This window comes from Tinamus guttatus, unplaced genomic scaffold, assembly GCF_059628265.1.
Source record: "Tinamus guttatus ecotype Peru unplaced genomic scaffold, ASM5962826v1 Tinamus_guttatus_pri_ptg000247l, whole genome shotgun sequence".
NCBI classification, from domain to species: domain Eukaryota; kingdom Metazoa; phylum Chordata; class Aves; order Tinamiformes; family Tinamidae; genus Tinamus; species Tinamus guttatus.
The window spans coordinates 7925127-7935276 of record NW_028288781.1 but is presented as its reverse complement, the minus strand read 5'-3'; the positions used below and the strand labels follow the sequence as shown (position 1 = coordinate 7935276).

The following is a 10150-nucleotide window of genomic DNA, read 5'->3' as shown; positions in this document are numbered from 1 at the left end:
GAGCAGCACCCCCATACACATCCTGGGGATGCCAGGGATGGAAATCCCGGCAGAGCAGGAGCAGCAGGAGGACGGGCAGGGTTGCTGCATCCTGCCCCAGCCCAGACTCCGCACCGGGAGCCTTCGCGTGGCCTCAGCAGGCGGCACGGGGGCCCGGTGGCTCCCCGGCGTGTCCCCACGCACCGAGGAGGAGGAAGGTCCCGTTGCAGCGGCGCGAAGCAGCAGCAGCAGCAGGGGGGATGCCGGCGAGGCGCAGGGCGCCCTCGTGCCGCCCCGCCGCGGCGGCGCTAGTCGAAGCCGTGCCAGTCGCTCTGCTCCGAGTCGTACTCGAGCTCGGCGCCCACGCAGCGCACGCCGTCCAGCAGCATGGGGGTGCCGTGGTGCCGCTCTGCGGGCGAGCGCGCACTGGGCACCGCTGCGGCCCCGCGCTGCACGGGCTGCAGTGGGCACCGCGGGGTGGGGACAGTGTGGGGGTGCCAACGGGACACAGGGACGGGACATGGGTCTGGCTCCAAATGGGACACCCCCCAGGACACAGGTCAGGTCACAAATGGGACACTGGGAGGGGACAGCGGGTCAGGACACACCTGCAGGTGCAAAGGGGATGTCAGGTAGGGACACTGGGTCAGGAGAGCTGTCCAGCTGCAAAGGGGACAGGGAGTGGGGACACGAGGTTGGGACATTGGCCCAAAACAGGATGCCAGCTCAGGACGAGGTGCAGTGCAAACAGGGTGCTCCATGGGGACATGAGGCAGGTTGTAAAGGGGACGCCAAGAAGGGGCCCTGGGCGAGGAGCCGCTCCGCCTGCGGGGACGTACCCATGACGCGGGCCTGGACGACCACCCTGACGCTGGCACCGTCACAGGTCTCGCTCACAAGCAGCATCTCCTCCCTGAGGACGCCCTCCCTGTGCGCCAGGTACTCGCACTGGACGCTGTAGCCTGCACAGGAGGGACAGGGACACTGCAGGGGGGTACATAGGGACACCGCAGCCCCCGCGCCAGCACCCGCTGCGCACAAGAACAGCCGCAGTGGCCCCAAAAGCAGCACCGGGCACGAGCAGAGCCGGGGGCGGCCACCTCCTGCCGTTCCAAAGGGGAGGAAAAACAGCGCGATAAAGAGATAAAAGGGGAGGCGGAAAAATCCATGGCTGCGCTCGGAGCTGGGAGGGCAGCAGCGCACGTGGCTCAGCCGCCTGCGCCCACGTGCGGCCGGGAATTGCGATAGCGAGGGCAGCGCCGAAGGAAAAACACGGATCTGCAGCAGGAGGCGCCTGCCAGCGAGCACGGGAGGGAGGATGAGGAGGGCGAGGGCACCGCGACGCTTCCCCCGCGGCAGAGAGCCCGTCCTGGCGGCTGCCCAGGCCCCTCCAGCACCCGCCTGCGGGCACTGGGGCTGGTGGCAGCAGAGCAGCCCCCGGGGACAGCGCGGGGACAGGGGACACAGCTCAGGGAGGCAGCAAGAGACGGAGCCCGTGCACAGAGCAAGGGCTACAGCCGCCGGCCCTGGACACCGTCACGCAGCTCCTGCACGGAGCTGCCACTGAAGCAGCTCTCTGAGCACGCGGGCCGGGCCCGGCGCCTCCCAGGAACGCAGATTCCTTCTCCGTGGTGTAAAGTTTTCCAGCACAGGGGTGAAACGGGGCCTGATCCACATGCCCACAGCCACGGTCACACTGGTGCATGGAGCAGGCAGGCAGGAGCGGGATGAGGCACCTCCTGGAGGTGCCACTCCGGATTCCCTGCAGGCAGGGCCATTCCCGACCCCCAAGCCATTTCCGAGAAGAGCTACTCCAGCTGTGGGAAGCACTTCCCCATGGCCGATGTTCAGAAAGGGCTTTGCAGGATGGTCGCTCGTCACCGTGTAGCAGGGAACGTCCCCTCAACATCAAAGCCACCCGCCTGAAACCCTGCTCATGCAGGGGCTCCGAGGAGATGCCCGGCTCCCCAGCTTGTCCCCGAGCTGGGGGGACATCGCAAACACCCACAGCGGTTGCCGCTTCGTTTGGCGCCGCTTCATTCTTACCTCCCACTGTGGGAGCTGGGAATTGGGCTGCAGTGGGGAGCGGGGCCGGCACGGGAGCGCGGCCGGCACGGGAGCTGCAGCCTCAGCTCTCCCGTGCAGCCTGGCGAGGCCGTGGAGCAGCCGGGGGCAGCGCAGAGGGGACGGGTACGGGGGCGATGCAGGGCCTGCGGTACCTTGCGGCGCGGGGGCGATGCGGGTGACGCGCAGGTTGGCGCTGGGCAGCGGCGCGGCGCACACGTCCCGGCCCAGCCGCGGCAGCGCGGGCAGCACGAAGGCGATCTCGTAGCGGTGCGCGACCTTCAGGAAGCCGACCTGCGGGGACACGCGCGCCCTGAGCCGGCCGGGAAAACCCCCGCGCGCGCCGCAAGGACACGCGGGAGGAACGGCGCTTCCCGGGCAGGGTGCTGCTAACGGCCCTCCAAGGAGGCGGGGAGCAGAAGGGCAATTTTCCCAGTTTAATTTCAGAAACGTTCAGGAAAACGTGACGTTGGCACCCGCAGTGAGAGCGGAGCCCCGTGTGCTCCGGTCTCCCTCCCGCTGGCCGCAGGACCAGGGCCCGTCGCCGCTCCCTTTCCCAAGCCCGCAGCAGCGGCTCCGTCGGCCTCGCGCCAGCCCAATAAAGCGGGGCTGGGCAGAGGGCAAAACCCTGTGCAGGGCCGGGCCGAGGGTGACGGAGCCGCTCCCCTTCCCAGCAGGGAAACCGGTCCGCCCGCCAAGCCCCTTGCTCCCTTCCCAAAGGGGCGGCATTCCTGGGTGCGGGACTCCAGCAGGACAAAGGGGCACCAGCTCCTCCGGGACGCACATGGAGATCCCATGGGATCCGCTCCACCACAGGAGCGGCCCCGAAGGCTCGTGGCGAGGAGTGTCTCCGAGTCACCCGGCTGTGACTCGCTGCCACCCGCGGGGAAGCCGCAGCAGGAGCCCCCGCGCTCCGGCACCCCGGCCCGGCTCTCCCGAGGCCCCGCATGCACCGTCACGGCACCCCGCTTGGAAAAGGGCCTGGGAGCACCGGGAACGCGGCACCGCTGGAGCCGGCTGCTCCCCAAGGAAAGGTGCTCCCAGGAAGGGCCCGGCGCGCGGCGCTCACCTTCACCAGGAAGCTGCCGTCCTTCTCCTGCGTGACGGCCACGGCCGAGTCGCGGAGCGTCTCATCGAAGCGCACGTGGCCGGGGGCGGCCTCGGCGGGCGGGCCGGGGGCGAAGCGCACGGCGGCCGCCTTCGCCTTGGCGCCTGCACGGGAATGGGAGCAGGAAAATCCCTCAGCGCGTGGGAACACCCCCCGCGCTCCCAAAGAGGAGCCATCCCTGCTCCGCTTCCCCATGGAACGGCTCAGAGCCCCCTCCGCCCGCCCGGGCTGCAATCCCAGGAAGGGGCCGGGGGGCTCCAGCCCAACATGGAGCAGGCAGCAGCCAGGGCTGCCGCAGGCACCAAGGGACACGGACATCAATGCAAGGGACTACCCCGTGTCGCTGCACCTTGCGGCCCAAATACTTGGGAGGCCAGAGCACATTCCATGCACTCGCTCCGAGTCATTCCCGCCAGCGGGAGGCCCCGGGAAAGGGGCTGCCTGGCCAGGAGCTGCCTCCGGGCCCGGATCCGGCTGGAGCGGAGGGTGCCGGGCCCGGAGCACGGAGCAAGCCCGGTGCGCTCCCCCGCCGGGCGCCATCTGGCAGCGCGTGCAGAGCCGATTGCCGCGGCCTTGGAGAAAAGGCTCTTTGTGCCTCGACAAAGCGCTGGGATGCAGCGGGATTAATAACCCAGCTTTGTTCAGCCTCAGCAGCTTGGCCAAAGCCACCACTCCGCATGGCGGGGTGGAAGAGACCGGGAACAGGGAGCTTGCGGGGCAGCTCCAGCCATGTGGAGCGCAGGAAGCAGCCAGGAGCGGGGCTGGGATGTACTATGGGATCCAGGGATGCCACGGGACAAGCCTGAGAGGCCACTCTGCATGGTGGGACCCACCGCTCCGTAAGGGCCGGGCCACGGGAGGCAGTGCAGGGCTCAGCGCTGGCCGAGGGGCCACGGAGCCCCTGGCAAGGAGCAGCAGCCACGAGCCGGGAGGGCCGGGACGCGGACACTCACCCCTGCCGGAGGAGGCCATGGCGCTGCGGGCTCAGCGGGGCCGGCGCGGGGCCATGCTCGGAGCCGCCGGAGCTGCGGGAGCGGAGACCGCGGTGGAGCCGGGAGCGCTGCTGCCGCCCGCCGCTCCGGCCGTGCCGATCCCACGTGGATCCCGCACGCAGCCGGGGCAGCAGTTTCAGCCCAGCTCCAGGAAGCCCCTTGGCTGCCACCCCATCAGCACCGTGCACTCTGTGTCCTGCTTTCCCCCCCACAACACCTGCAACCCCCGCAGAAACACCCCCAACCCAGCGTTTCCCCCATTCCCGTTTCCCCCTCAATTCCCCACTACTCACTGGGCAATTTCCCAGTGGCAGAGAACCCAGGGGATCCCGGGAAAGCAGGACCAGCCTCGCACCAGGCCCGGGAGCACAAGGTGGGGGCCCCACAGTGACAAGGGGGAGCCCCCAGGGGGAGGATTTGGGCTCTCTGGAAGCCGCCGCTCCCGAGAACGGGCAGCCCCGGAGCCCCCTCCGGCAGCGGCGCCAAGCGCGGCCCCCCCGCTGCCTCCCACCGCCCGCGCGCGGAGCGGCGCGGATCGCCCGGCCCCGGCTGCGCCGCGGGCAGGGACACGCGCGGGAGCCAGCGGGAAGGGGATCCCGCGGACGGGCAGCGCGGGGGCGTCACGGGGACATCGCGGGGCCCCTCGAGGCGGATGGGGGCACCGGGACCTGCCCAGGACCCACCCGGGCAGGGCACAGAGCCCTCCAGGGCCCAAGGGCAGCTTCTCCATCCCGTGTCTCCCTCCTTCCCTCCCCAGCTGCCGAGGAGGGGGAGGCACCGTCGCCACCCGGGATCCCGCTCCCTGCTTCCCCTCCCCGGCCCCTTTTGGGCTGTAGGGATGCGATGCCTGGCGGGGAACCCTGGTGCTTCCCAAGGTCACATGGCCCCAGAGGCAAAACTTCCACGGATCCCAGGAAATCCCGGGACACGGGAGTGGCACGGACTGAGCCCGGACACGGGGTCAGGAGGAGGAGGGCGAGGGAGCGGCGCAGGGATCTCAGCCGGAGCATCCCAGGGTCTTGTCCCGGCGCGGGGGCACCCACGCACCCAATGGGATGTGCCCGGCTCCAGGACGGTGCCTGCCTGTGTTTATGCATTTATATAGCTATACATTTATATATTCACATCTCTATGGCCAGGCAGGGCTCCCCAGCCCGCAGGCGCTGGGTGCAGGGAGCCCTGAACACCCCTCTGCCCGAGGCGGCACCGGGCCCAGCAGGGACAACCACCCTGGGGCAGGAGAAGGGGCAATGAACAGGACGGGGGGCGCTCCGTGGGGTAACTCCGGGGCAGGGTGATAGTCCCAAGGGGAGGGATGGAGGGGAACAACCACCCCCGACTGGAGCGGGGGCTGTAACCCTAGAGGGGGCAATAGCTGGAGATCGGGAAAAGCCTGCAACACTGGCAGGGACGAAGGGTAAAACCCCGAGGGGGCAATAACGACGGATGGGAGCGGGGACTGTCACCTCGTAGGGGGTGGCTGCGACCCCATGGGGGGCACGAGGTCCCCCAGCGAGACGGGGAGGGAGCGGGGAGAGGTCCATGACCCCGAACCGGGGGAAGGCGACAAGGTCCATGAGCGGGAGGGGCGGGGGGACAAGAACCGGGAGGACAATAACCCCGGGGCGGACCCAGGGCCCCGCACTCACCGGCCCGACGCTCCCGGCACCGCGGCGCTCCCTGCGCCCCCGGTACCTGCTGCCGGCACCACCCCCCCAAGGCTCGCATTGGCCCGCGCCCGGCTCAAAAGCGCGCTGCCCTCCGCCCATTGGCTACCGCTACGCCATGGGGGCGGGAACACGCGCCCCTCGCCGCTCCCATTGGCTCCGGCTCCTGCGGGCGCCGCCGGGCCCGCGCTGTGGGCGGTACCGACCCTCGCGGGGCGGAGCCTTGTGGGGAGGCGCTCACGCTTGGGGCGTGGTCGAGATGAGCGGCAGTCAATGGGGAGCGGGCGCGGGACCACGTGGGTGCGCGGGGCCGAGCGCCGCGCGGAGCCGGTTCCGGGACCCCCCCACGGTACCGGGACCCCCCCCACGGTACCGGGACCCCCCCACGGTACCGGGACCCCCCACGGTCCCGGTGCCGGTCCCGGGAGCGCTGCAGGGTTCCGGCGCGCGCGGTCCGCACCGCCGCCCTCCCCCAGCGCGGCGGGAAATAGCGCCAGGACGGGACGGGTGTCATCGGTTCCCGCGCCCTTCCCTGGCGCTGCCGGTGCCCCGGGATCTTCCCGTTCGCCGGCGCCTCGGGGCTCCTCTCGGTCCCGCGGCTGCGACGGGCCGCGCTGCGCTTTGTGCCGCAGCAGCCTTGCCAGGGTCGCCACCTCCTCGGGCCCCTTTGTCCCAACAGCAGGAAAATTTAATAAAAAAGAGCTGGGAAAGGGCGGCTCTGGAGCACTCCCTCCTCGGGCTTTGTTAGGGAAACAAAAGGGAAAAGAGGGGCAGAAAGGAGGAAAAGCCCCAGGAAGGCGGGAGAGCTGTAACCGGCCAGCGGCTCCCATTCCCACTGCTCCCGCTGCTGGAGCGGGGCCTCCCGGGAGCTGAACGCAGCGGCGCCCCGGGGCCCTCGGACGCGGATCTGGCGGCTGCCGCGCGGATGCTCCCGGTTCAGGACGGTGCCGCCGGGCTGTGGGGGCCGCGCGGGGCCGCGGGCGCCCCGCCGGGCTGGCGCTCGGCCTGGCGCAGCCGCAGGCTCAGGTCCTCGATGCGGACGTCCTTGAGACGCAGCAGCTGCTCCAGCCTCCGCACCTTGGCCTGCAGGATCTGCGCGGAGCGGCCGCGCGCGCTCAGCCCGCGGCTCCCCACGCACCGGCCCCACGGCGAGCACGGGAGCACCGGCCTCCAGGGAGCATCGTCCGTCTTTCACTTAGGGGAAACCGAGGCACGGCGAGAGCTCGTGGAAGATTTGGGGCCTCAATTCCTGCTCCCACAACATTCCTCAAGCAATGCTTCCCCAAAAACAGGAGCCAGGAGGGGCAGCACATCGGGAAGTGCTAACAGCTCTCCCGGCCTCGGCAGCCCAGAGGAATTCCTGCCCTTGACCAAAACTCAGGCTCCAGGGGACACTTTCCAGGACGAGGGCACCCGCCTGTTGCTCATCTGGGCTGGCAGACTGAGTGCGGATGGAGAACAGAAATGCTTGGGAACTCCCAATCCACATGACGGATATGACTGCTGGGCTCAGGGACCAGGACACGGCCCAGGGGAAGGACCAAGAAAGCTGCTCCCAGACACAGCAGGTTTGGAGGGCTGTGCCCTGGAAATGCCACCAAAGCAGCTTCTGCCACAGGAGGAGGCCAGGAGGTCACCCGAGGCTGAACCAGGTGCCCCCATCACGCAGGGCTGTCCCTCACTTCCCAGCCTGGTTTCACCAGCCTTTTTCACTAGAGCGCGCAGTGCCCTGGAGCCACCCGGGAGCACATAAGGAGACATCAGCCCTGTGCACCACGGCACTGCCACCTCCTGAGGGGCACGTGCCCACGGGCACCACAGGAGCGGCCAGGGGCTGGTGGCACCTCCTGCCCAATCTGCGTTACACTGTGCGACTCGATGGTCTCCAGAGCTCCCTCCCCACCTCAACCACTCCTCCATCCTGGCACTGACAGAGGGGCAAAGGGGGCACTCGGCAGCCTGTCCCTCTCCCAATGCCGCCGTGGCCCCGGGTGGGACGAGGAGAGCGCGGTGGCCTCACCTGGATGGTCTCCTGTGCCAGCAGCAGGGCCTGCTCCCTCTCGGCCAGCTGCAGGCGGCAGGCGGTGTCCCCCGGGGCTGCGTGCGCGGCGCCGCGCTGGCCCTTGCTCAGCCTGCCACGAGGAAGGGAGCCGGGGAGCTCCCGGCCCCTCCGTCCCGGGAGAGCCCCCGGGAAGGGCAGGGGAGCCCCACGCGGGCAGCCCTCACCTGGGAGCCGGCGGGGACGCCAGGGCAGGGCCCGCTTGCACGCGGCTCTTCCCCTTGGAGCAGCCTGCACGAGGCGGCACAGGGCACGGCACTGCCCGGGCAGCCCCCGGCCCCAGGCGCCCCGTTTGGGCACCCCCACGGGGGACAGCACCAGCAGAGACCCCTCCTCGCGGCCTGGAGAACGGTCCTGGCCCGGCTTATGGACCCCCGGGGGCTGCAGCGTGGCCGGGATGGGACCCCCCGGGCCCACGTCGTGCTCTAGCCCTACCTGTGTCCAGATGGCCGACCTGTCCCAGCGCTGCCCGCGCGCCCAGCTCCTGCGCGGAGAAAGAGCCGGCGTCACCGTGTGCAGGGCGGATGCCCCCGAACTCCTGCGCGTTTCAGGGCACAGCTTCCCGGTCCTCCCCGCAGCCCCGGGCTGCAGGACGGCACAGCCCGCCTGCCCGGGCCCTGCAAGGGCCTCCGCAAGGGCCAGGGCGGACACGGCTGCCCGGGGCTCGCTTGGAGCAGCAAAGGAGCCAGCCGCGCTGCCAGGCCCCATCCTGGCGCGGTTCCCTGCTGCTCTTGAGGGGCGTCCCACAAACAGGGAGGGCAGCGGGGAGGCCCAGGACAACAAGGGATGCCACCGCAGCGGAGGCGACGTCCCCCCTCTGCACCCTGGCTCCTCCTGGCCACTCTCCATGCAGAGCCCCCGGCAGCAAACGGCCACGACCAGGCACGAGCGGAGCCTCCGCTTCCCTCCGCAGGGGCCACCCTGCGCGGGGAGGCCCCGTGCCCGGGATGCTGCTGACCTGGGGGGGTGCCGGGCGGCTCTGCTGCCGCCGCTGCCGCTCCTCGATCCGCTGCCGCAGCAGGAGCAGCACCTGCTCCACCAGCCCCGGGCGGCACTGCACGATCTGCCGGATCACCTCGTCGGGCACGCGCGCGTCCAGCTTGCTCAGCACCGTCCTGCAACGCGGCCCCGCGTCACCCGCCACGGGGACACGGGGACGCGGAGGGATGGATGGGGAGAGCGGGGGGAGCAGTCTGGAAGGGTTTGGGGGCCTTTGTGGGCATTTCCCCCCAGTTTGTGGGTGTCCCTCCCATTTGCAGGCACTTCCCCATCGTTTGCAGCCATTCCCCCTCCCTCGCCCCCATTTACGGGCAGTTCTCCCGGATTTGTGGGTGCTTCCCCCGCTCGTGGGTGTTTTCCCCCCCGTTTGCGGGCGCTCCCCACGGGCCGCTACCTGTTGAGGTGCCCCCAGTTGGCGAGTTTCTGCTGCGTGGAGCTGGCGGGCACGTAGCTGTGCAGCTCCACCAGCGCCGGCAAGTGGAACTTCACCACCTCGGCGGCCAGCACTGCGGCGCGGCGGCGCCGTTAACGGCGGCGGGGCCGGCGCGGGGCCGCGCGCGGGGCGGGGCGGGCGGTCCCACCTGCGTCGCTGAAGTCGCGGGCCATGTGTCGCCGCGGCCGGGACAGCGGGACGGCGTCCACCCAGCGGTACAGCGCGCGCAGGGCCTCCTCGCCCGCCGCCGCCATGAGGCCGCGCGCGCCGCCATGGCGACCGCCGCCCTGGCGACCGCTGCCATGGCGACCGCCGCCATGGCGACCGCCGCCGCGCAGCACGCGCGCACTTCCGGGTTGGGGGAAAGGGCGGGAATGGGGGGTCCTGGAGAGGGGGGCGGCCATGGCGGGCGCTGGGGATGGGGGAAACAGCAGCGGGGAGCCCTGGGGATGGGGGGCAGCGATGGGGGCCTGGGGGATCCCCGTCGTGGGGGATCTGGGGGCGCTGTGGGGGACCTGCCATGGGGAAATGGAGGGGTGCTGCAATGGGGGCCAGGGGCAGCAATGGGGGCCATCCCTGGGCTGGGGGTCACGGGGCAGCGGGCATTGCCGTGCCCCCCTATACACTGCTGTATCCCCCATACATTGCGGTGCCACCCTATACGTTGCCATGCCACCCTATACACTGCCGTGTCCCCCTATACACTGCTGTGCCGCCCTGTACACTGCTGCACCAGCTGTACACTGCTGTGCCACCCCACACACTGCAGTGCTGCCCTATACACTGCAGTGCCGCCCTATACACTGCAGTGCCACCCCACACACTGCAGTGCTGCCCTACACATTGCAG

The 10150-nt window shown here is 70.3% G+C and overlaps 2 protein-coding genes across 2 annotated transcripts; both read right to left on the bottom strand.

The window, feature by feature from the left end:
• Positions 1-287: 287 nt before the first annotated feature.
• On the bottom strand, positions 288-4167 carry ADISSP (adipose secreted signaling protein). Its single transcript, XM_088526613.1, has 5 exons — positions 4105-4167; positions 3113-3255; positions 2199-2337; positions 819-941; positions 288-388 (listed from the first exon to the last, which is right to left on the bottom strand). The coding sequence occupies exons 1-5, from the start codon at positions 4121-4123 to the stop codon at positions 288-290; spliced, it is 525 nt and encodes a 174-aa protein (XP_088382739.1). The 5' UTR covers positions 4124-4167.
• Positions 4168-6746: 2579 nt separating this feature from the next.
• SPEF1 (sperm flagellar and cilia associated 1) lies at positions 6747-9578 on the bottom strand. The gene is made up of 6 exons (XM_088526511.1): positions 9450-9578; positions 9263-9374; positions 8828-8984; positions 8274-8353; positions 7831-7978; positions 6747-6902 (listed from the first exon to the last, which is right to left on the bottom strand). Exons 1-6 carry the CDS (start codon positions 9553-9555, stop codon positions 6747-6749), a joined length of 759 nt encoding a protein of 252 aa, XP_088382637.1. The 5' UTR covers positions 9556-9578.
• Positions 9579-10150: the final 572 nt, after the last annotated feature.

Coding starts and splice junctions, on each gene's coding strand:
- ADISSP (XM_088526613.1), bottom strand. Junction 2,338..3,112: donor ACGGCAGCTTCCTGGTGAAG/GTGAGCGCCGCG, acceptor GTGTCCCCGCAG/GTCGGCTTCCTGAAGGTCGC. Junction 389..818: donor CGTCCAGGCCCGCGTCATGG/GTACGTCCCCGC, acceptor GCTCGCCCGCAG/AGCGGCACCACGGCACCCCC.
- SPEF1 (XM_088526511.1), bottom strand. CDS start 9,555: ATGGCGGCGGCGGGCGAGGAGGCCCTGCGCGCGCTGTACCGCTGGGTG. Junction 9,375..9,449: donor CCGCGACTTCAGCGACGCAG/GTGGGACCGCCC, acceptor GCCGCGCCGCAG/TGCTGGCCGCCGAGGTGGTG. Junction 8,985..9,262: donor AACTGGGGGCACCTCAACAG/GTAGCGGCCCGT, acceptor GCCGCGTTGCAG/GACGGTGCTGAGCAAGCTGG.